This window comes from Hemicordylus capensis, chromosome 1 (genome assembly GCF_027244095.1).
Source record: "Hemicordylus capensis ecotype Gifberg chromosome 1, rHemCap1.1.pri, whole genome shotgun sequence".
NCBI lineage: Eukaryota > Metazoa > Chordata > Lepidosauria > Squamata > Cordylidae > Hemicordylus > Hemicordylus capensis.
This window is the reverse complement of record NC_069657.1, coordinates 72,317,369-72,343,822: the sequence shown is the minus strand read 5'-3', so window position 1 is coordinate 72,343,822 and position 26,454 is coordinate 72,317,369. Positions and strand designations below refer to the sequence as shown.

General features: G+C 45.4%; 1 protein-coding gene across 6 annotated transcripts in view; it reads right to left on the bottom strand.

The window, feature by feature from the left end:
- The window catches only part of TYRO3 (TYRO3 protein tyrosine kinase), a 119,585-nt gene extending 100,688 nt beyond the window's left edge, over positions 1-18,897 (bottom strand). For 5 of the 6 annotated variants that reach the window (XR_008313018.1, XR_008313019.1, XR_008313020.1 and 2 more), the window contains exons 1-2: positions 18,223-18,897; positions 4,151-4,334 (exon numbers count right to left, since the gene is read on the bottom strand). Coding sequence is in view for 3 of the 6 variants with exons in the window: in XM_053283189.1 (XP_053139164.1) it covers positions 4,151-4,334; positions 18,223-18,316 (278 nt within the window). In the remaining 3 variants the exon portion in view is untranslated. Of the gene's footprint in view, positions 1-4,150; positions 4,335-18,222 lie in introns of those variants that run through there. The other variant, XM_053283191.1, reaches the window with a different exon arrangement.
- Between the last annotated feature and the right edge of the window lie 7,557 nt (positions 18,898-26,454).

Genomic DNA, 26,454 nt, shown 5'->3' with positions numbered 1-26,454 from the left:
CAGAGTCTGGAAGGAAGTGAAGGGCCGATATCAGAGCAGAAAGCTCATCCCCTTTCTGAAGCTAGCTTAGCCTGGATACGAGGTCTGCACCTACACTTGCTTCCTCCACCTCCTAAATAGGCCCATTGGATGGGGCAGCCTCAGGAAGCTAGCAGGCACCTCTCTACTAGTTAAGAACATAAGGACAGCCCTGAATGATCAGACCCAAAGCCTATCTAGTCCAGCATCCTGTGGCCCACAGTGGCCCACCAGATGCCTCTGACAAGCTCACAAGTAGAAGTTGAAGATATTTATTTATTTATTCGATTTTTATACCACCCTTCCCCGCTCAGGGTGGTTTACAATTTAAACAGAAAACATTAAAACCAATAACAATTAAAACAGAAATTAGTGTTTCTAATTTCTAATTAGTGTTTCTAATTTCTAATTAGTGTTTATAAATACAAACACTAATCAACAATTAAAACATCTTAAAAAACAATTAAACTATCAGAACAATTAAAACCCTGAAAACCAGGTTAGCATTAAAACAATTAAAACTAATTAAAACCCCTGAAAGGCTAGGCCAAACAGATGGGTTTTAAGGGCTCTCTTGAAGGTCAGTAAGGAATTAAGATTACGAATTTCTGCTGGGAGTGCATTCCACAGCTCGGGAGCAGCTACAGAGAAAGCCTGCCTCTGAGTCGCCACCAAACAAACCGGTGGTAACTGGAGACGGACCTCCTCAGATGAACTTAACGGGCGGTGGGGATCATGTAGAAGAAGACTGCTCTCCTGCTGTTGCTCCCTCACAACTGATATCCAGAGGTGTTCTGCCTCTGAACCTGAAAGTAGCCTATAGCCATCCAGACAAGTAGCCATTAATAGACCTGTCCACTATGAATTTGTCTAAGCCCCTTTTGAAAAGCATTCAAGCTGGTGGCCATCACTACATCCTGTGGCAGAGAATGCTATAGATTAATGATGCGCTTTGTAAGAAACACTTCCTTTTGTCAGACCTAAATTCTGGATCTTGGCTCAGATCTGGGGCCACCATTGCTCTTGGGGTCCTGGGGGCAATTTGGAAGGGACTTAAGTAGTGATCCAGTGGGAAGGGCATCACATCCATCAGTATCTCAGACTCCCCCTGTGGGGTCAGCTCTAGCTGTGTTCCCAGGTTGAAGTCACTGCAGACTCATGACTATTGCCAGAGCAGTTGGCAGGGCCAGTTCTGCTTCCTCATCGTGAAGGCTTCTTCAAGATCCAGGTCTGGCTGGGTTCTGACAGGCAGGAAGTCCTGCTGTATGGCGGGGAAGGCAGAGGCATTAGTACCTCCTCCTTCCTAGCTCCACTCTCAGCTTTTCCTGAGAGTTTGCTAAGCCTCAGTGCAACTAAAGCCTATCAGGTCTTTAATTAGGGTTGCCAGTGGTTTCAGTACCATTGGATATAATGCAGTGAGATAGATGGCAGGCCTTATATTGTTCCTGCAAAACAAGTGTTCAGTAACACAATTCTGTTTCAAAGACACCGCTGGGAATTCAAGATTCTCAAGGAACTATATAAATCCACAAGTTCTCAGGGGAGAGGTACTTGGGAACCAGTAACCCTTGCATATTTATGACAATTGCTGCTGCATTCACAGTACTTGCAAATTTTATTGAGAAAAATGCCTGAGACTTTGTTGCCCCCTACTCCTACCCTTGAATATTTTACCTTATGGTAATTAGCCCAAGAGTAGCATGCTTGGTTTGATCTAAATGATGGAGTAAATCTGCTGGAACATATCTTGTGGGGATGACTAAGGTTTGGTTTGTATGACACATCCTCCTCTCCCAACAGGATTCAGAGCTGGTCTCAGAAGTCTGATGTTAATTAGGGCATCTCTTTTTATTCAGAGACTGGGAGACAGGGACATGCTGGGAATAAATGAGTGCAAGAGAATTCATACATACATTTCCAGATCTAACCTTCCCGTTTTGCTGCAGAGCATGTTGGAACAAACAAGATGAAAAAGGGCCTTAAAGCTGCATTTTTCATTTGCCTTCAGACAAGAAACTATAAACTGAGACGCCAGAGAAGGTCTCTGTGTCACACTCTGTTACAGTGTGAACAGGAAGCAATGATGGCTTCTACAATGCATGCTGTCAATTCTCTTTAGCTCTGGTCTCATGGAATCACACTGGGGAATAAAGAGTCCAAAATAGTCTCACTCCTCTCACTGCTAATAAAACTTGCAAATGTGATAAAATGCTGGGCTAGCCAAAGCAATTCAGGTGTCAATTTAACTAAAGTTGTCTGAGATTGGATTTGAATGAAAACATCACCAGGAGTTGAAAAAACTGCACTTTTTGCAAGAAATCATTTTATGGAATGTTGCCTCTCTGTCTCGAATAAACAATCCCTTATTCCACATCCAAATTCAGGATGGAGGCAACCTAAGTTCTCTGATCGCATAGGTTCTATCTATCTATCTATCTATCTATCTATATACACACACACACGCACACACACACTATACACGCAGAGACTTGTTTTTTGCAAAATACATTGTTTCTCACCTGGTTTTAGACAGGAGCTTTTAGTGACTTAAGCTTCGCTTCAAGAGAGCTGGTCTGATGGTAGCAAGCATGACTTGTCCCCTTAGCTAAGCAGGATCTGCCCTGGTTGCATATGAAAGAGAGACTAGAAGTGTGTTTGCACTGTAAGATATTCCCCTTAAGGGATGGAGCCACTCTGGGAAGAGCATCTAGTTTCCAAGGTCCTTCCCTGGCATCTCCAAGATAGGGCTGAGAGATTCCTGCCTGCAACCTTGGAGAAGCCACTGCCAGTCTGTGCAGACAATACTGAGCAAGATGGATCTATGGTCTGACTCAGTATACGGCAGCTTGCTATGTTCCTAGTTAGGCACAGGAGCAGGGATGTAGCTAGGGGAGAGGGGACCTGTGTTCACTTCTCTCCTCAGCAGCCCCTTGGAAAGAGGGATATAACGAGGTGGGGGGCCCTCAGGAGGTGGGGACCCTGGGTTCTTTGAACCCATCTGCTTAATTATAGATACACCCCTGCACAGGAGCCATCTCATACTTTTCTGTGTTTGGCCTCATGGGAATTCCTGAAGCAGGGGAAGTCCTACCTACCAGCTGTGTAACTACAAAGCAAATCTTTTCCTTGTTACAGCACAAATGTCTGAGTAGGCTATAGGCAAAGGTACCATATTTTCGACGAGGTTCCCTCTCAAGGATACACATCCCCTTTCCCAGCTCTAAGGAAGGCCTTACCCTAAAACTTGGGCTTGATGCAAGCCACACAGTGGATACCATAATGAGATGCTAATCTCCTGCAGATTGTGCAGCACTGAGGCAATCCACTGGGCAGTGAGTGCGCAGCACAGCTTTAACCTTCCACCTCATCTCACCCTTGAGTTTTGGATCTCTGGCCTCTATTGGTGTCCCTTATAAATACAGCAGCAGGCCATCATCACCACTACTCTGACCTTCTTTACTTCCATTGGCCCAAATTCACAGCCTGCATGTGGTGACACATGCAGGAGGTATTTTTATCACTTGATAGCAAGGGATGGCAAACAAAGTAGAAAGGAGAGAGGAGATGGTCATAGAAATTAAGATCAGATGGTGAATAAAGCTGAGAAGAAATCCTATTCAGAGCACTTCTGAGCTTTCATTAGACTGTGCCCATATGCTTTGGGGCCTTTTTTGCAAAATGGGAAAAGGGCTGGCAAGATCTTTTAAATTCCTGTTTAACAGAATTGTTTAGGTGCTTAGGATTTTAAGGAAAGAAGGAAGGGAGCAAGGTTTGGGCGGAATTTCAGGGAATGGCTATAAAACAGGATTAGACAAATTCATGAAGGATAAGTCTATCAGTGGTTACAAGTCATAATGGCTATGTACTATCTCCAAGTTCAGAGGCACTATGCACTGAAATACCAGTTGCTGGGAAGCAATGGTGGCAGAGGTTTTACATCTTCCCCTTCTGGGCTTCCAGGAGCATCTGACTGGCCACAACAGAATGCTGGACTAGATAGACTTTTGGCTTGATCCAGCAGAATTCTTTTTATGTAATGAATTCCATGTTTCCACAACAAACGTGTGGACGGCACACAGCCATGTCTTCAGCCTCCCCATCCCTAATCCCCAGTTCTGTACATCACTCCTACCTGAGGAAACCAATCCAGTGTTCTTCATCTACTGGAATGTACACCTGGTCTACACTCTGTACCACAGATCCATCCTTGATCCAAAGCATCTCTGGGTCTTCCATTCCCTCGAGGCTGCAGTTCAGTTTCACCGGCTGTCCCTGGGACACCTTCAGTTTGATTGGCATTCCAGTACCCTTTGTGCCTAAAAAAAAAAAGCAACCTCCCTCCTCTCCACTCCCACAAGAGGAGTGTGGAGGTTGGGAGTACAGCAAATTAACCAAGGTTGGTGGCCTGTAGTGCCATACAATTAGAGAACAAAATGCACAACCACCTCAATGCCTCATCTGAGCTGTATTATATTTGTTTAATGATTACAGGATGAGAGGGCTGAAATTCCATTTAGGAAATAATGGAGGAGGCTAAATCCACACAGGGCTTCTTCAACAACGTGCCATTTGGGAGATCAGCAGGGTGAAATCTCTAAAGTAGCAATCTGTCAGTGCTAGATGCTGGGGGCATCCTTGCAAGTGTCCTACTAATGCTTTTGAAGGAGTTATTCTCAGAACAGAGGTACAATTCCACCAGAATTCCCTAGGGATTGTTGACTGCCAGGTAATATTTACGTGCTCTTAGGAAATCATGGCTTTTAAACTATGCCTGTGAAAAGAGATGGCATTTTAGAAAGTTGTGCATATAGAGGGTTGTTCAACACCCAGTTTCCATTTATTGCTAAAGCTCCCAAACAGTTTGAAAACACTGAGAACGTAAAGGCTTATCTAGAGCTTTGCCATGAAAGGAAACTAGCCACAAAACATATCCCCCCACTCTCATATATGCATGCTGTGGGATTATTTCAACCAGTAGCCAGGCAACCCCCAAACCCAGGACACAGTGCCCAATTCTGATCTCATTCCCATTTGGATGGGTGTCACTATAATTCAATCACAGGTGGCAGCGTTTCTCAGATTTCCTTTGGGGAAAATGCATTCAGAATGTGCCTTAGGGCTTTCGAATCTGTGTAGGTGGGTGGGTGGAGAGCAACTGCTTCCCTAAGCAGCAAATGTATGGAATAGGTTAGCATACACAAATACTGAAACAGGTTGCATGAACACTTGGGCAAAAGATGAACATATGTGGCAAGGAAGAATATAAATGAAATGGTAAATAAGCAGCAAGACTGAACATAAAGATGCTGTAGTCCATTCGAAGAAAAGGCCCACCCCTCCCATTATTGGAACTGCTGTAGCCATGGGCTACCTTTAAGTGTCTGCAGCAGAGGGAGGTGTCAATTCCAGATCAGATTATTGACTATTTTAATCATAAGGGTTTTTATTGTGATCATTTTGGCACTGATCTGGTGTAACTGCTTTGTGCAGTGTCGATTATTTCAGCTCACCTGAGCATGCCAAAGAAAGGTGGGAAATAAATAAGTACTTAGATATATTAAATACATAAGTTATATGCTCAATATTGTTCCAATACTCACGATCCAATCTAAGGTGAAGGAGTGGGCAGCTAGGATTCCAGAGCCAGGTGCACTCTTGAGAATGGATCATATGGGCAGGGGGAAAGCTGGTCAGAGGACAGGGAAGTGATCTAGTTTGAGAAGGAATCCTGGAGAGGTGACGGGGGCAGTGGATCTCCTCCACCCTACATCAAATCCCAGATCACCAGCATCAGCTGCCTGTGTTGCCTGACTGAGATCCCTTCTTGCATATAATCACTTCCTGGTCATCTGACCTGCTTTCCCCCCCGCCCACGCAATCCATTATTGGGAGTGCACATAGCTCCAGAATCTTAGTTGGCCACTCCTCCAACATAGACTGGATCATGAGGAGGACCAGCCCAGCCCACTGATGTTGACCATGGCCAAGACAAAAAGTTTCCCCAGAGCAATATTACTCTGGTCCAAAAGATGATGCATGCAAGATATCATTCTGCATTACCTTCCTTATTATTTGCATGGCAATCAGTTGTCCTATATAAATCGCTGCTTCTTATTTTCTAATGTCACTGAAGATAAATTTGTAAGATTTTCCATTTTAAAAAAAAGAGAAGTTCTTCACTCATAAAAACCCCAAACATCTGCAAAATTCTCACTTCCTACCCAATGGCAATGAAAGTACTCAACCAGGATAGATGGGTGGTCAACCACACCCAACAGCAGCCATAAACTAAACAGCCAACTAAAATAATGCTGGTGAGGAGTCAGTGTCCTATGGTACAATTTAACTGCCTAGTGGCATATTGGGACTTTTTGTGAAGGTGAGAGGGATACATCTTTTAAACAAACAAACAAACAAACAAACAAACAAACAAACAAACAAACAACATATTCTCAACTGTCCTTGGATGGTATTTCACTCACTATCTCACATTCAGCCAGATCCACTTTGTTTGCACAAAGGTAAAGGTAAAATCGACTTGCCCACAGAACCCTGTGGTTGTCTTTGGTAGAATACAGGAGGGGTTTACCATTGCCTCCTCCCATGCAGTATGAGATGATGCCTTTCAGCATCTTCCTATATCGCTGCTGCCCAATATAGTACCAGCGGGGATTCGAACTGGCAACTTTCTGCTTGTTAGTTAAGCATTTCCCTGTTGCATACACTGATTTTAAAGAGCAAGAGCAACAGCACCAATTGAAATCTCTACCCCACAAGTGCTGTACACTACCAAAACAACAATATGAAAAATCTCGTGCATGCACCCAAAGTGCTGTGCATTTGCAACAGGTGCTCAGGCCCTCTCCAAGCAAAAAAGCCATCTTCATGTACAGTGTGCTAAAAAACCCCAACAACAACAACAACAACTATATCTTGCACATGCACAGGTCTATTAACTGCATATGTTGAGATCTCCATTAGTCATAATTGGATAGTACTGGCAATTAAGGCATCCATGGGAACAGATAGGGGTCAGCCAGAGCCAGGGGCACTTGATTTGCTTAATGAGTCCTAGTCAGCATTACTCTCAAAAATTCCAGTAGTTGTGGATGGCTGTGGCCCCAACACTATCCTGTCAGCATCAAACTTCACCACTATTTCCAAAGCCAGCTTCAAGCAACCTATCCTTCTCCACTGCATAGCCTTGCACAGCAACCACACAACCGAATCATAAAATTTCAGAGTCAGAAAGGACCTAGGAGGTCTTCTATAGTCCAACTCCCTGCTCACTGCAGGAAACTGCTACAGCATCATCCCTGACAGATGGCTATTGGAGAGGAGAGCTGGTCTTGTGGTAGCAAGCATGACTTGTCCCCTTAGCTAAGCAGGGTCTGCCCTGGTTGCATATGAATGGGAGACTTTATATTTGAGAAATCCATATTATTAATTCTCCTGGGTGTGCCTTGGAATGTGCGTTCCAGCGCCCAGCTGATTGGCTGGGCGGCGGAGGCACCTGATTGGCTGAGGCACACCTAGGAGGATTGGTTGCTGTGGTGGCGGCAGGCTGGCCACGGAGGCTAGAGGTGGCGGCAGGCCCAGCCCAGCCGCAGAGGCAAGGCCCAGGAGGGAAAGAAAGTGGGGGTGGGGGGAGAGAGAAGTGGCGGTGGGGAGGAGAGGCAGCTGGGCCCGGCACAGGCCAGCCATGGTTAGGAAGCGGAGACTGAGGCAGAAAGTGGGGCAGAGGGAGAGGTAACCACTGGCCCCAAAGAGCACACAGATGCTCTGTGCAGGGTTGGCTAGTGTAAGATATTCCCCTTAGGGGATGGAGCCGCTCTAGGGAGAGCAGAAGGTTCCAAGTTCCCTCCCTGGCTTCTCCAAGATAAGGCTGAGAGAAATTCCTGCCTGCAACCTTGGAGAAGCCGCTGCCAGTCTGTGAAGACAACACTGAGCTAGATGGACCAATGGTCTGACTCAGTATATGGCAGCTTCCTATGCTTCTGTTTGAAAATCTCCAGCAAAGCAGAGCTCAACTCTGCACCCAATCGCAGCTGGTGAATGACCATCCCGTGTACCTGGGGTTAAGTTCAGGGGGGGGGCAACTGGGGAAGGGAGAGAATAGTGCAGATGGGGGCAGGTGGGTCAAATGAGACTCCCCCCAGCCCCACCCACACTGGCTGTTCCACTGCAAACAAATCTTACAGTCAGGAAATTCTTCCTAATATCTAGTCTAAATATATATGCTTCCTTGCAACTTCAACCCTTGAGTAACATTTACTCATTCATTTAGGAGATTTCTATTCTGCCCACCAGCCACTGCACCTGCCACCACACCACCATGAAGGAGGCCTGCTCAGCTCACCCCCCACCCTCCACCTCACACATGGCAGCTACAAATGGCAAAAATTGACAGTTTGGCGTGGTAGAAGGCCCCCCACCCCATGCAAGTCTTTTCTCTTTTTTTAAACTTTCAAATTTTTAAGGGGGGGCCTCGTGGCGGGTGGGGCTCCGAAGCCCTTCAGGTCCAAGTCCCAAAATTACCTAGGTGCACCACTGACCTTAGCACATAGGCAGGCTGATTAATAAAATCCAGTGTGGGATACTTATACTAGCTGGATGGGAGGGGATCAGCCCAGTCCCCTTGCATTGCTGGAGCAAGACATTACATTACATTACACTGGAGCAAGACATTACTCGGTGGGGGGGGACCTATCATAATGATACCTTTAAACCTTCGGTTCTCAGACTTGGGACCCCAGATGTTGTTGGAATACAGTTGCTATCATCCCCAGCTACAATGGTCAAAGCCCAATGTGGCTGGGGATGACAGGAGTTGTAGTCCAACAACCCAAGTTTAAGAACCCCTGCCTTACAGCAATTGGATTGCACCAGAGGACTCAATAAGTTGTTGGAATTATGCGGCGAGGAGGAGCAAACTGCAGCTGGAAATTCCTGGCATCCTACACTTGCTCAAGGGCTAGTCCTACCCCCAACAACATTGCACCTGCAGAAGAGGTGGCATAAGTTAAATCACTCCCATTGGAATTAACAAAGAACCCCAGATGCCTACTCATCCCAGCAACCCCTCTCTCTGACCCCACAGTCACAATAAGATTCCAAATAACTCTGGAGAGGATAGGATTCCAACCAACTTTGAAATCAATAATCATGGCGCACCACAGGGAACTCCAACCAGGGAACACAGATCTTTCATATTGAGTAAATGCAGCATGGGGCTACGTCTCTGTGACAACATTTTTAGAGAACTAGAGATACAGAAATTGAGACTTTGGTGATGAGGCACTTTGTACCAACCAAAAATCCCAACCACGCAACGAAGAGAAACTAAGTAGGATGAATAATACTCATCTTCTTAGGTCCACGTCAGAGAGCTGAGATCCAGACTAATGAAGCACTTGCACAGACGTGTTGTAGTATTGCATGGACGGACTCAGGCTGGAGCTTGCACTCCTGACTGGTGTTGCACCAGTGCAAATATGTTTGCAGCTGTACAACAAGATGGCACGCTTGCGAAGCACTTTCCCATTTGTTTTGAAAAGAACATTTGTGGAAGAGCACAACTTCAGGCACCTCATGGATGTCAAGCATCTACGCAATTGTCTTGTACTGTACTTTTGCAACTTTGTTCAGTGCAGAAGCACTTTGTTAGTCCAGATGTGAGCCTCTGCCTCAGGACATGTAATCCATAAGTGACAGTGGGAAGTCAATTATGTCCCTGTGAGGTTGCCACCTGGGTCCTCCTAGGGCTCCTGTGCCTTTCCAGAGTATGGAAAGTTCTTTCCAGAGCACAGTGTTAACCAACACAAATAATGTGGACAGCTCTGCCTGCTGCTTTTCTGACACCAGCTTTCAAAGGCACAAGAGCCCCACAAGATCAAAACTTTGGTAACCCTATTTCTCTTGGGTATCAGAACTCGCTTCACAACTAGTGCTGTTCAATAAAAGCTGTGACTCTATTCCCATGTTGGTTGCCCAGTCAAAGACCACTATGTCTTCAGCTGCTGTTCACCTCAGATGTCTCCACAAAAGAGCACACACATACTAGGAAGTGAGGAACAATGGGTGTTCACCACCACATCACACCAAGACTGAAATCCTACTCAGACATTACATTGTATGAGTGTACAGATGTCCACTTGGACATGTTTTTGTTTGAATGATTGTACCTGTATTCATTTTTAAAGTGAATCTGGGTGCAGGTCCCTCAAGCGCATGGTAAAGGTAAAGTGTGCCATCGAGTCGGTGTCGACTCCTGCTGACCACAGAGCCATCTTCGGTAGAATACAGGAGGGGTTTACCATTGCCTCCTCCCACGCAGCAGTGCATAATACAGTTAGGAAATATACTGCTGAACCAGCGTTCAACATCGTCTGAATAACTGTACCTGTACACTTTGTACACTTGTTGAACACAATGTGTGAATAGAGCTTGAGGGTCTGCATCTTGTGCAGTGTCTTGCCACTGTACCACTAACAAGACTAAGGGAGGTGATCAATCTCCTCCTGACCTCTCTGCTTCCCCCGTTACTTCTGGAGGGGTTAGAGTATTGGACTAGGACCAGGAAGACCCGAGTTCAAATCTCCCTTCAACCATGAAACTCACTGGGTGACTCTGGGCCAATCATGTATCTCTCAGCCTAACCTACCTCACAGGGTTGTTGTGAGGATAAAAATAACCATGTACATTGCTCTGAATTCCTTGGAGGAAGAGCAGGATATAAGTGTAAAAATAAACAAACAAACTCACTCAGAAGTTGGATAACATGGTAGGGAGAGGGGAAGACTGATAAGATGTCTTGAGACAACAACAAGCAGTCATGGACAAATATCCTAATGAACACAGGAATATACAGCTGGATGGGATGAAAGGGGCAGAGCAAAATTAAAAGAAACTTGGGGCAAAGATGGCTGAGCTGTTTAGTCCACGTTCCAGTCACTCTCTTTGTTGGATGCTAAATCGGCAGTACAGTATTGTTGTGCTTTTGACCCTGCAACTGGCTGAGCATAGAATGACACCTATGGCCTAGTTCTGACAGGCGGCAAACCTGTCTCTTGTGTGTCAGGCTGCAGGTGGAGGTTCATTCACATAAATGAACGATCAGTCTGTCCTCCATGTAAAAAACTAGCATGTTAGAAAGTAGACTAGCTAGAACACCTAAGCACATAAGAACGGGATCAGGCCCAAGCATCCTGGTCCAGCATCCTGTTTCCCACAGTGGCCCACCAGATGCCTCTGAGAAGCCCACAGGCAAGAGGTGAGGGCATGCCCTCTCTCTGTGACTTCTCTCTGACTATCAGTTTTCTATGCTGAGGGACTATATTTTTTTAAATGGAGAAGCACTCAGTTATCTGAACCTCCATCAGCTCTGAAGTGGACAGCCCAAACCCACGTTAACCACCTCAGTGAGGCCTACATTACACTGAATAAGGCCCTCCACACAAGCAGTATGAAGAGCCTAAAGGGGTTCTGCGGGGAGAGCGGGCTTGACCCACTCTCCCTGCAGACAAGCAGGGAGCCTTCCCTGGGCAGCTGGATCGGCCACCCAGACCATTACTGGATCTGTCAGGGAACCAGCTGGGGCAGCAAGGTTCAGGGGCCTCCTGGCCCCTGGAAGACCCAGAATGACCCATACGAGTACGCGGGGCATTCTGGGGAGTCTCCCGATGCCGGAGGCTTGTTGTAGCTTCCCCGTCGGGGGGCCACTCATGAGTCGCTGCAGCACAGAGCCGCACCACGGTAACACACAATCCTCTAACCCGCTTTTTGGGTGCTCTTGTGCCCATAACCCGGGTTAAGCGGTGGGCTATCCAAGAGGATTTGCTGAAGTGAGCCACGTGGCTCCCGGCAGTTCTCACGCGCAGTGGTTCTCACGCGCAGTGGTTCTCACGCGCAGTGGTTCTCACGCGCAGTGGTTCTCACGCGCAGTGGTTCTCACGCGCAGTGGTTCTCACGCGCAGTGGTTCTCACGCGCAGTGGTTCTCACGCGCAGTGGTTCTCACGCGGCGTTCCCTTAGCCTGGTTTCCACAGTGTGTGAGAATAGCCTCAATGTCTGCTATACTGCACTTAGTGTCTTGCCAGCATACCAGAGCTATAGCAACATCCTTGCCTGCCTACTTGCTAATCTTTGAACATCTTTATGTCGAACTGGCAATTGCTCGTTGTGCCCTATGATGTGAAAATTAAAAGGGAATTTTTGGCTAAGCATAAGAAGCTGGAGCTGGTATGAGGGGATTCTGCAAGGCTTAGTGCACTAGTAAGTAATCTGCAAATCAGTGATGTTTACCCACCAGAGGACTCTGCAGGAGAAAGCACTTTCTTCTTTTATTGGATTAACAACCTGTTTATCCACTAGTTCCCATACCAAGTTCTTTGTAATTTTTCCTTGTGTGGGACTCATTAATTAAATTGCTAAGAGCACTGAAACTGGCAAAATGATCTTTTACACTTAGGCACAGCATTTTGTTGTTGTTGGGCAAAGGAGTTAATCACACCACTGAGAAAGATGATCTAACCTCTTATTATTTAATTCAGCAATGGCATGAAGGATGTGTGCATATAGCAGAAAGCATCCTCAGAAAGCATCATGCATAATACTGAAGCAGCTGATCTCTGTGCAACATATGTAATAATAAAACCCAATACAGATATACAATATACACCCCAAATCCAAGCATTAAAATGACAGGCAACCTTGTGAACTAAAGCAACATCTTGTAGCAGCAAAACTGCTACTACAATCCACATGGCTGAAAGGGTTAATCATGAACAAACACTGCTATCTTTAGAGGCAACTTAAGATCCAAGTTCCCACCTTTGCTGAGGTTCCAAAGTGCAGTACATCTTTGAAGGAGAATACCAGACATAGTATAAGGAGGAATTGATTTCAGGAGGTGGGCAGGGGGGAGCTTGCTTAAGCAGCCAGTTGGACAGGGTTTTCTTTTGGCATTTATTAAAAGGAATCGAGTGATTGCTTAACAATAGGTAGGCTTGGAAAGATCAGCAGCTAACTGTATATGTGTGTGTGTGTGTTCATATATAAAATGAACATGCACGTATGCACGCACAGACTTACACAAATTTTATAGCATATATAGATTTCTCCCAGTTTCCACCCATTGCTATCTATTTGAACTCTTACAGAAATAATTTAAACCCAATCATTAGGTGTCTCTTCAAAACTCTGTTGCCAGATTTGGCTTTTTTAAAGCCAAATTTTGGGTTATGGCCCATTTGACTCACGAGTATACTCCTTAGGTTCTGGCCGCACTGAAGTTCAAAATGTAGTGATTATGGAAATAAGAATGGCTAAATAGGAACAGCTTAACAATTGCTAAGGATCTGGACCCAAAGAGAAGTGTGGCTCCTAGCTACATACCTCTCCCAGTCAGATGGAAACTGCTTGCAATTTAAAGACCCAACACCAATTATGTAATGACATATAAAGCATAGATAAATCCTGCTTACAAACAGGAAAACTGTGCTAGCCAATAACTTGGCAAACCAGAACATTAGCTGAGTTGCTCTTCTCTTAAGAGACAGGCAAGTCTACCTGACTGGGCTCCATCACCCATGGGGGCAGGAGGCACATTATCCCCATCACCCTCAACACACCTGCCAGCTGCAAAGTGTGTCCTGCCAACGGGTGAAGGAGCTGCTGTGATCAAGTCCCCCCTCAAAAATCCCACAAAAACCAAAACACTCAGCAGAAAGTAGTAAAATACTGTGGACTCTCTGTTGGCTACTCGTCCTTGCCAAGCCTGGTTCCTATGGGTACTTACTGTAATAAGCTAATTAGGAAACAGATTTCTATTACCTGATAAACTAATTACTAGCTAGAACTGACAACAACTGAGTGCTGCTAGATGTCTCTGCAGCTGGCTCATTTACATTATCAGCAAAAGCAGATTATTGCTAGCAAAAATAAATAAAATCCATTCTTCAGAGAAGAAAATGGATGACTGGAGACATGTGAGGGAGCCGGCCCCTAATCCTTCAGACTGTTCTGTCATATGCCTGATCTGTGCAAGACCACAACCCAGGTTCTTTGCGACTGGAGGCTGCTTAAGACTGGTGTGGCCATGATAAGAAAAGGTTGCTTATTACAGGGATCAGCACAGAGACATTCCATCTAGCACTCCTGGTGGCATCTATACCAATATAAGGCTCTCCAAGCAAAGGGATGAGCTACATGTATGGGCTCACACATGTAGCTCATATGTGTTCATGTGTATGAGCTCTACACCATGTAGAGTTTTCACCTACAGACGCAGTTCCCTCTTGGCTGCTCTAATCCTTGAACTGGTCCTTATCCTGTGGAGCCCTGGAGAAACAGTAGAGCATTCCCAACTTTCAATTTTCTCCCTCCAAACCCTGATTGGCAAAGAGCTCTAAGCAACTCAGTCTTGTTTATCAGGCATAGCCCCTGCTAAATGAGCAAAGAGGCACCTTTTAAACATAGTGATTCTCTTTATTTAGCAGGGTGGGGGAATAACTGGCCCTAACCACCCCCAGCACAGTACCTCTAGTGACTGTTGCTGGTGTCTATCATGTTTCTTTTTAAATTGTGAGCCCTTTGGGGACAGAGATCCATCTTATCTATCTATTTAATTCTCTAAGATGTGCCCATGGCTAATCCCATGCATGGCAGCTCTTGGGAGAGTTTGGAGAGCTGCTGGATAGCCATGAGTACAGGTGGGAGGGAAGAAAATGGTGGTGGCGGTGGCAGACGTTCAGCTGGCTGGCTGGCTGGCCAGCAGGCAGGGGAACGTGGCGGTGGCAGGGACGGAAGAGTGATGGGTGGGTGGAAGAAGGCAGCAACGGTGGGGGAGATGGTGGCGGGCGGGTCAAAAGACAGGAACACCGGTGATGGTGGGGAGATGAGGGCAGCCGGTGGGCGGTGGATAGGGCAGCACAGCCTCCCTCTCCAGTCCACCTGCTGGCCAAAAGACAGGAGTGCCAGTGGGAGGCAGAGGAGGGGATGTGGTGGCCAGCCGCAGAGGTAGAATAAACTGGTGGTGGGGAGAATAAACTGGGACGGGGGGAGAATGAACTGGGATGGGAGGGGAACAATATGGGGCTGAAGGGGGGGAGCCAGGGAGAACTAGGGGCACAGATGCTCTGTGCCAGGTCAGCTAGTTTATTGATTATTTCTCTATGTAAATCGCTTTGGAACCTTTGGATGAAAAGTGGTATATAAATATTTGTTGTTGTTGTTGTTGTTTTCAGATACTGGCCCACATATTCTGCTATGTAATGCAGGCAGTTCTGAGCTGCCTGCAGTGTTGTGGGCTCCTACAGAAGCCCCGGCAGTCTTGCGGAAGAGCACAAGAGTGCAAATACTTAAAGCAATACAGACACACTTCAGAAGCACTACTTATATTAATTCCTAATATACTACAACTACTATGAACATTTACATGCCACTTCCTACTGTTACCACTATGAATACTGATATACTGCTTTTCAACAAAAAGTCCGCAGAAGGGTTTGCAAAGAAAAATAATGCTGTAGTAATTAAAATATAGCCACCTAATGGCACAGCGGAGAAGTAACTTGCCTAGAGAGCAAGAGGTTGTTGCTTCGAATGCCCACTGGTATGTTTCCCGGACTATGGGAAACAACTATAACGGGCAGCAGCAATGTAGGAAGATGCTGAAAGGCATCATCTCATACTGTGCAGGAGATGGCAATGGTAACCCCCCTCTTGTATTCTACCAAAGACAACCACAGGGCTCTGTGAGTGCCAGGATTTGACACTGACTCAACAGCACAACTAATTAAAATATGGTTCTCCATCCCCAAAGGGCGCACAGTCTAAAAAGAAACATAAGACACTGGCAACAAGCACTGGAGGGATGCTATGCTGGAACAGGGCCTGTTGCTTTCCACTTGCTACACAGAGGAGATTCACCACTTTCAAAGGTGTCTCTTTGATCAGCTAGCAGGGGTTATTTCTAGTGTAATTAGCATTCCCAAACTGAGGGCATGCTCTTGTTCAAGATTGCCAGTGCTTCCTTAGGAGCCCTCAGCAATTTAGGCAGCTCAGAACTACCCATGTAATGCTGAGGAACGTGTGGGCGACAGTGCCAACCTGGTGCCGGTGAGTCAGGGTACGTTACTTCTTTCAGTTTTGCTTCTTTTGCCTCCAGCCTTCACATATTCAACCACACTAATAATCTAATCCTGGAAACAGATACCAAATGAACCCCTCCTAGAATTGCCAGCTCACAACCTGGAGACATTACCAGTGGCTTTAACAGCTTCAGACATCACTTAAGAATGGCGACTCCTAGTGCTACAGCAGGAAAGTGAATCATTGCAGTGCCAGGGCTGGAATCAGCAAGTGCCCTGAACTGGAACTACTAATACAATGGGCTTTGTTTACATGTCAGGAACTGGCAGTCTTAACCCAAACAATCTGAGCTGGCCAACAGCATCAGGTCCACTTGTAGGTGGACTCCAGCCTTTTAGCAAGGTAAATGATAAGTTGCAACTTGCAGCAGTGTGCCCTTGGAAATTCAGTTGCATTTAGCAGTGCTTTACTTGGGCAAGGTGAATTGATAGGAGGAACGGAACTCGCAGTCTCAATTCAAAGCCTTAACATTAACTATCTTTCTAACTTTTCTCCCAATCAAATTTGTCTGTCAGATATGAAATCTGGGGGTCCATAAAGAAATGGCTAATCACTTGACCTCCTTGTACACTAAATGAAGTGAGACAGAGGAAGAAATATTAATTTGAAAAATTTGTGTAAATGCAGTATACTGACTCACTCATTGCCTCAGATTTATTTCTCTCTCTTTTTGCAGTCATAATGAGAAGCACTGTTTGTTCCCAAAATATTCATGGAATACATGTTATGAGCACTCATATGAATCCATGTACCCTGAAGTTTTTGTATATTTTGTAATTTCATCACCATTCTGAAAAGCAATCTTGTTGGTTTCTCAGTTGCCACAAGGATGAGTACCTAGCATCAAGTGACACACAGAAAAAGGAGACCCTTCTTATGTATAATGGCTAATATTATATTAATAATATAGCAGTATAAATGCAGGCACCAAAATCCAAAGACACATTTTAAGAGTCCAGATCCAATTAGCAACCAGTGTTACAAAAATTCCAAACGGTTATTATTTTAGTAAAATTTGGACATGTATTAAATACAGGGACATTTCAAACAAAGATACTCTATGGAACAGCTCTCTCAAGCCATACTTTGACACAGGTGACCCATTCATAAACTTAGGATCCCCACCTCCCCTCCAGATGCTAACCACAGAATAAGTCCACCTGAGGGCAGGGAGTCCTGTGGTGTTATCACACAGGACCTCTACAAATTTAACAAGGACACCCACGCATGGAGATGCTTAGAAAAGAAGACCATCATGTTAGGCACTTGGCTGAAAAATGAACCAGTTCACCCAATCAAGGTATTCAGGTGAGAAAGCTCACATGTCAGAGGAGCAGTGAAATCATGACTGTTCCAAGAATGCATTCACGCTGTGAAAAAGAGCTAGATTTCCATACCATTGTGGAAAGGGGGGGGGGGGCAAGAGAACTGAATTCAGATGATACAATAGCTGCAAACTGTTGACTCTACTGCAGATACCATTCATTCATACAGAATGAAAGATTAAAGAAAAGAATCCAAGCCACTCATAAAATAAAACCCAGGGATTATTAAAAAAAACACCACAACACATTTTCTCTAATTAAGTTTTGTAACTTGTTTCAGCTCTGATTAGCAATTAGCAAAAGATTTAGGCCAGTTCCACAACTCACAGGGAAGAAGAAAATGTGACTGCTCTACTTATAGTGACAGAGAGTATTCTCCCACCTCCAGGGAGTCCCTTCCGGATAAGTAAATTGCCAACAAGAGTTGTTAACCAACAAATCTTGGAAAGGACTGGGATAGGAATAGCACATCTTGAAAAGGGCAGGGGATGGGGAGAAATTATCACTGTGATCTTTTAGATCAGGGTCCAGATCAACCATAAAACAACAGAACAGGGCAGCAGTCACTCAGGAACCGAAGAGCCAGAGACAAACTTGGGAAGCATAACACCTAAGTTCAAAGCAGGTGACGATGGGGAAGCTGAGGAGGAATAATAGCAGATTCCTGCCGCAGGAGACAACAGGTCGCCGCTTCAGCTATCGGGGACTCTGGCGCTGGGCAGCCTTACCTATTACAGCCGTGGTGTCCCGCGGAAAGAGAGCCCATAGTGCCGGCAGCAGCAACAGGAGTCCCCGGATCTGCATAGTCTGCTTCATCTCCATCTCTTCCACATCATCATCTTTATCACCATTCTCCCTGCTACCTCCAAACCAGTTGCCTCTCCTCGCTGAATCCAAACAAAATAAAGAGCGAGAGGAGGAGGAGGGAAGGAGAGGAGGAGGAGGAGGAGAGGAGGAGGGAGAAACAGCAGCAGCAGGGGCGGATGGGCGGATGGCAAAGCGAAAAAGAACCGAAGCGATGCCCTCAGTGAAGAAGCTCCCTCCGGAGAGTGCGGAGCTTGACGCGGGCTCTCTGGCGATCCGGCTGCGAAGGAGATCTGTTTACATACACGATCTGGAATTGCAAGGAGCGGAGCCTGATGTGGAAGATTCAAGAGCCGTACCTACAAATGCTGGGGCAGATCCTCCTCTTCCCTGAGTTTGTAATCCAATATCTCCGAGCTGAGAAGGTCCCCCCCTGCTGGCCTCCTGCAGTACACAGAGTTCATTCAGCGACCAAACACCGCTTGGCATTTGCCGAGCTCGGAGCACCCTCTCTCTGCTACCGCCGCCGCGACTTCCTTCGGGAATTCTTCTTCGCTTTGGCCTTCTTTCTTCGCGGCTCACCGTCACCTCCAGGAAATGGCGCTCCTGGGAGGCCGCACGGCAGAGCTCCGCTTCTCATGACATCACAGGCCTCATGCATATGTATCATATATCTATTTATTAGCTTGCTTTCCTGAACTTTTCCCACCCGCGAAGTGGAAATTTTTTTACAGGCCCGTAGGTAGGATGAGTGTAGCCTCTCGGGAGCGTTTTCAATGTTCCAAGCAACACACGCGCCACCAGCCACTTTCACGCAAGGCCCTCTTTTATTTCCGCCTCATCGGCTAGCTACTTCTTCACACAGAGAACAATTTCACTCCCATTTTTTAATGTTGGGTGACGCAAATCAACCTAAAAATATGGAAGGGTTGAAAACAAAACAAAACCAAGTGACAGCAACCCAACTCTCGAGCAACTAGGCTGAAAGATTTCTTCTCCATGGAGAACATGGAGGAAATAATGCACAATAAAACAATCAATCAATTGGTTTTTATTACAGCCGTTGGCCAGCCAAGAGATAAAAATAAGAATAACAAATATAACTAATAAACACAAATAGTGACTGAAAATTATACACAATAAAACAGTATACAAACATCCAGGATAGATTACTTTAAAAACAGTAAAACAACTCCTACAACTGAGACCTTAATCTCATAGCAATATAAAAAAATATTTGGCCACCACTTTTGTGATCTCACAGCTTGTATCCGCAAGGCAATATTGTGTATAAAAAAGCTCACACCTTCCAGGAAATCTAACTAACGGGGGGGGGGGAGGAAATAAGTTCTTCTCTAACACCTTGATACAAAGAGCAATATAACAAAACATGGATAACAGTTTCCAGGAGGCCAGAGCCACAAGGGCAGAAAACCGTAGCTGAAGAATCCTTAGCGAACCTCCTTTCCAAAAGAGAGGAGGGCAGCACATGTAAGTGAGCCCGAGCAAACACAACCCGAAACTTGGAGAAGTTAAGCGTTGTTAGATAATTTGTACATCTATCTCCCGTGGGGGGGGGGATCCCAAAGTGTAGGGGAGAGCAGGTCCTGTTAGCCGAAGACGTACGTTCCTGATGTTCAATGTCATGCAACCGTAGAGATAATATTTCCTTCACATTATTCTCCAGAGTAAGTAGTTCAGAAGGAGAGAGTCCCAAATGCATTATTTTGTTGTTTACATAAGATAGCCAGGGATTTGGATAAGAGTCCAACCATAAGTAACGGAAAAAAGAAAATTCCCAAATCTCTAAACAGAGTTTAATCCATCTAGCAAAAGTAGATTCCCAAGCTTTACAGACTATAGAAAAAGACCCAGATTCCAGGCAAAGAGCAGAGTATGACATGCACCTAGGCACTGCAAAGATTGCTCTTAGGAATATAGACTGTACTCTCTCCAATTCAGTTGTTACCCCCTGTATCCATAATGAGGCTCCTCACAATAAAACAAACCAAAAAGATGTTGTGCAGGTGTGTGGCAAGGTGTATGTGTATTTTGCAGGAAATAACAGAAGGTGGGAATCTAGGCTTTTGTCCTTGATTCTTTTGTACAAAATCCACAAGGATTTTACATGAATACTCGGCAGTTTTCAAGTATGTGTTTCTCCACAGGTTGCTTTCTATGGAGCCAGCTCATTACAATGGAATTACCCCTGAGTACCAATTACAGCATTGTAACTTACTTCCTTTCTCATGTGCATCCCCCCGCCCCCTGCAATATTATGAAGTCAGTACAATTCCTGTGGGCACCTAATGGCACAGCAGGGAAATGACTTGACTAGCAAGCCAGAGGTTGCTGGTTTGAATCCCCACTGGTACACCTATATAGGGCAGCAGCAATATAGGAAGATGCTGAAAGGAATAATCTCATATGGCACGGGAGATGGCAATGGTACGTAAAACCCTCCTGTATTCTACCAAAGACAACCACAGGGCTCTGTGTTTCCAGAAGTCAACACCAACTTGATGGCACACTTTACCACAGCTTTATGCAGAACGGCTGTTGAAGTTTCTTCTTCAAACAATGAGGAAAATTCAGTAATCCAAAAACCTTAATTTTAAAATGAGAATTAAGCTGCTTTACATTTTTAATTGTGCTCTTAATAAAATGGAAATTGCAAGTTAAGGTGCCCATCTTAACTTTCATGCCATATAAGCTGTAAAGACTGTACAGTCTGGTGTATGATGATGGCTTTAGAAATGTGGCTCCATGCACCCATGCTTTGCTTTGGTGTTTCAGTTGAATATTGGGCTGGGGAGAGATGGCAGTCATTTATCAGGCAGACATTTATCAGGTGCAGGCAGGCATTTGACAGGTGCAGTTTCCCTAATAACTTCCTAGTGATGCCCCTGATGAATTTCTGTCTGGTGCATCTCTGATCAAAGCAAAGTGTAGGTACATGGACCCTCATTTCTGGAGCCATCATCATATACCAGATTGTATAAAGTCTTTACAACTTATGGTGTGGAAGTTAAGATGAGCGCCTTAACTTGCAATTTCCATTCTTTTTAAAGCACAATAAAAATGTAAAGCAGCTTAACTCTAATTTTAAATCAAAGGTTTTTGGATTACTGAATTTCCAGGTGTTTTAAAAAAGGGGAATATTATTAAACACTATGGGGAAGAGCTTAGCTAAACCACAAGGTAAAACTTCCTGATGTTGAACACCAAAAACTGTGTAAAACCTTCAGCTAAGATAGTCACACACACACACACACACACACTCCCCTACCTGAAAAAAACAAGTAAATGAAATTAGTGGATTTCGTAATAGTGACCATGTGATCTCATCTCATGATTATTTAGCAGTTAATAAGGACACAACAAGAAGCAGGTGATTTGTGTTCACTTTAAATCTGTACTTCACCCCCCCCTTCTTTAAAATAAAAACACACACACAAACAACAATGATCATAAAAATAACAAATGCTTTAAAAACCATGTCCAAAACTACATATATTTCCAGAAATTTTCCATAAATCTCACAGTTCTCCTGCTTGACATAATTTGATTCTAGGGATGTGCACAAAACCAGTTTTTCCGGCTCTGTTTGAATTTGAACCAGGCCAGGCCTGGCTCACTCAAAAGGCCAGTGTGCATGCGCCGGGGTAAAAGAAACGGCCCCCATGCATGTGTGGAGGCCTGAAATGGGCAGAAGAAGGCCTGAATTGGGCCCAAGGTGGCCCTGGACTATGTGGGGGCAGGAGGCCAGTGAGAGTCAGAGGAGCTGCTGCTGCCTCCCTGCAGCCACCACCAGCTCACTTAGTGAGTAATTTTTGTTATTTTTTTTCTACTTTTAAAAACACATTTGGAAGTCCCCCTGCTCCCGTTGTCCCTTTACCAGTAAAGGGGAATCCTCATCAGGATTGGGCCCGAACGGGTCCAATCAGTTTGGTTCAGACCCATGCTGAACCGGATCTGGTTCGAGCCCCTTGAACTGAAATGGTTTGAATGCAAACTGACTCGAATTCCGGCTAGCCAGTGTTCCCTGCCAGTTGCCTCCACACATAGGACTCAGATAATGAGGCCTGCAGGTGGAGGCTGGGGCAGCCAGCAGAGAACACCAGCTTGCCAGGATTGGGGGCCAAGACGAGGTATGTGCCTGAATGGGTGAGGGGCACACGCTGGAACGGAGCGATGGGTGGGAGCATTTCCTGCTGGCTGTCCCGGACTCTACCCCCAGGGCTCACATGGCCTCCATGGATGTGTGGAATCTGCATGTGCGGAGTCCACACATGCGTGGAGGCCATCTGATCCCTGGGGGTAGAGTCCGGGAGAGCCAACAGGGAATGCTGGCTTGCCGGGGCTCGGGGCCAAGGCAAGGAGCACGCTTGAACAGGTGAGAGGCTCATGCCAGAATGAGCAGCAGGCAGGAGAGGTAGACAGGAGCAGCGGCAGTGGGCAGCCGGGTCAGGGCAGCTGGAGGGACAGAGCAGTGAGTCAACTGCCATGTTTTTTGTGGGCAGTGCTGTGGGCACGGTAACCTCAAACTTGCTCTGTTAGCATTAAACATTCATTTTTCTGCCTCTTAAAACCCAACTTTGAGGATCAATTATAAAATAGCAATCAATTGGGGATCAATTATAAAATAGCAATCAATTGGGTTCAAGGAGGATATACAAAAGGCACTTTTCTGGCATGCAGTCTAAAGGCTGAAACTATGCAAATGGACTACAAATTCATTTAAATAGCAATTCCTCAGTCCGAAAAAATGTTGCCAACCCTTTAAACCCATGTTCAAAAGAGAAAAGCATTAAACTGCTCTAGCTAAGCCATTTCCCAACTGATCTTCCCCAAATTTACAGGGGAGGTGTCTCATGTCACCTAGTGAATGTGTGCTGATGCCCAGGCAGATCAGACAAATGGTTCTGATTTTATAAGCAATAGAATGTTCAGGGCTTACAAATGGTGGAACGTTTAAAACACTCTTCAGCTTAACTATACTGGCACAATCGTACCAGCATAACTAATTGATGGTATGGGAAATCAGTGGAAATGTCCCAGCCCAAGCATCCTACATTAGCTCCCACTGGAGAGAGGGAACTGAAAACAAACCAGGGAAGGAGAAGTAGGACATTTACAATGGTTTATTTTTAAAACGTATAAAGCAGCTTGATCGTATGCATGTATATGTGGGCGGACGTCCCACTGTGTCCAGTGGGACTTACTTCCTAGTACGTGTGCATATGGCCACAGCCTTAGATTAATAAGAACATCTATATAGAGTGTGCATTTGAAAGGGCTAGCAGGTACCTGTTCATCAGTTTGAAGCAGGACGGTTCAAGTAGTTGTAACAGGATTGTAACAACTATCAGGTGATTGCTAATATTCTCTTCCTGGACAAGGTACTTGAATGGGTGATGGTTTGAAAGTTTCTGCTATTCTTGGATGATATCAGTTATCTAGATCAGGGGTTCCTAACTCTGAGTCCCCAGATGTAGTTGGACTACCACTCCTACCACCTGCAACAATTGTAACTGGGAGATAATAGGAGTGGTAGTCCAACTCATCTGGGGACCCCGAGGTTTGGAATTCCTGGCCTGATCTAGATTCATTTCAGTCTAGCCTGATTTTGGCACAGAAACTGTCTTAGAATGCAGGGATTCCCAGCAAGGGGTATTATTGCCCACGGGGGTAATTGAAGGGCTCCCTCCTGCCCCACCCCTCATGGCAGCCAAGCTATTTATCCCCCATCTAAGGCCTTGAAGCTGACACATCCTCAACCATGTGTCCATTGTAAAGGGGGAGGGGGAAGACCCTCCTCCTCTGCTCTTGTTTGCATAGGAACATAGGAAGTTTCCTTATAGCAAGTCAGAGGTCCTTCTAGCTTGAAGCTCAGCATACCCGTCCCCCCAGCCTGACTGACAGGCTGCAGAAAATTAGCTCTGAGTACTTCCATTGAAAGTAATAGGACAAATTAATTTCAACAGCACTGCTTATCAGTAGCTTAATGTGGATATGAGCCACATTAATTAATATGTCTCCCTAACTGTAACACTTAAATTGGTGGTTTTATGTATATATGTGTATAGGCACATATTTAAATGTTAAAGTTCTGAGATGGGCTACTCTGGCTTACATCCAGATTAAATTACTCATAAGCAGTCTTACTGAAATTAATCGGACAAGTTTACCATTGCTTCACATTGTACATGGGATTGCATTTGAAGACTGTCCAGAAACTGCAGTTTGTTCAAAATGTGGTTGCTGGGTTGCTCACTGAGGCCAAGCAATGGAAACGTATCTTGATAGTGTTTAAACAGCCGTCCTGGCTTCTTATTTTATTTTATTTTATTTTATTTATTCATTCTTTCATTTCATTTCTATACCGCCCAAAACGCAAGTTATCTGGGTGGTTTACAAAACAAGTTCTCTGTGCAGTTTTCAGAGATGAAAGTCTCTGAAAGTTCTGGTCACTGGGCTTACCTTGAAAGTTTCTCATGGCTTAGAACCTGGTTACCTTCTATCGGGATGGTCATCTCCACAAGCCTGGATGTTCTTGCCATCTGAGGTGCAGAGGCACTCTTACTCCTGGACCTCAGGGCCAATATCTAGGGTCTCCACAGCCCCTGCCCCCCACAATCCCCTTTAGTCTGTCCCAGGTGGTGTGGTTGCCCAACCGAGCATGATGGTGCTTAATTTGCAGGGGAGGGGGGCCTCCAAAGGCCTTTAGGTCTGGTCCAGGCTCCAAAATTACCTAGATGCACCTCTGCTGAGGTGAGGCAAGCAATAAGAACATAAGAACAGCCCTTTCTGGATCAGGCCCAACTCCTATCTAGTCCAGCATCCTGTGGCCCACCAGACTCCTCTGAGAAGCCCACAGTCAGGAGGTGAGGGCATGCCTCTCTTGTTGATGCTTCCCTGGAACTGGTATTTAGAGGCATCTTGCCTCTGTGCTGGAGATGGCCTATAGCTACCAGACTAGTAGACATTGATAGACCTTTCCACCATGGATTTGTCTAAGCCCCTTTTAAAGCCATCCAAGCAAGTGACACTCACCACATCCCCTGGTAGAGAATTCCATAGATTAGTTACATGCTGTGTGAAAAAGAACTCCTTTTTATGGTCCTAAATTTCCTGGCAATCAGTTTCATGGGATGACCCCTCATTCTAGTGTTGTGAGAGAGAGGGTGAAAAATTTATCTCTGTCCACTCTCTTTAGTGCATGTATAATTTTACAAACCTCTACCATGTCTCTCCATAGTCTCCTCTTTTCCAAACTAAAAAGCCCCAGAATCAGATGCTGTAACCTTGCCTCATACAGAAGGTGCTCCAGTACCCTGATTGTCTTGGTTGCCGTCCTCTGCAGCTTTTCTAGTTCTACAACATCCCTCTTAAGATACGGTGACCAGTGTTCCCTAAAACAGGGATTCCAGATGTTGTTGATTACAGCTCCCAGAATCGCCAGCTGTGATGGCTTTTGCTTGGGGATTATGGGAGTTGTAGTCAACAACATCTGGGAATCCCTGTTTTAGGGAACACTGTACACAATACTCCAAAGTGGAGTATGGTGCCAAATGGCACCATATAGTTGTATAAGGGCATAATATTAGCATTTTTATTGTCCGTGCCCTTACTAATGATCCCGGTATGGAATAGGTCCTTTTCACAACTGCCGTGCACTAAGTCAACACTTTCAACGAGTTGTCCACCATGACCCCAAGATCCCTCTCCTGGTCAGTCACTGACAGCTCAGGCCCCATCAGTGTATATGTGAAGTCGGGTTGTTGTTTTTGCCCCATTATGCATTCCCAGACAATGAGTGGGGAGAAGGTGTTCTCGGTACCGGTGCCCATTTGTGAAATGCTTTTCCCAGGGTGCCAGTTTCAATATGTCTTACACTGTCTTACACTGTCTTACAGTGGTTCCTCTCCTACCTCTCTGGCAGATTCCATATGGTGTTACTTGGAAACTGTTGTTCCGCTAAGCGAGAACTGAAGTGTGGATTCCCACAAGGCTCCATACTGTCTCCAATGCTTTTTAACATCTACATGAAACCACTGGGAGAGATCATCAGGAGGTTTGGTGCTGGGTATTACCTATAAGCTGATGACACCCAGATTTGCTTTTCCATGTTGACCTCATCAGGAAATGGCATA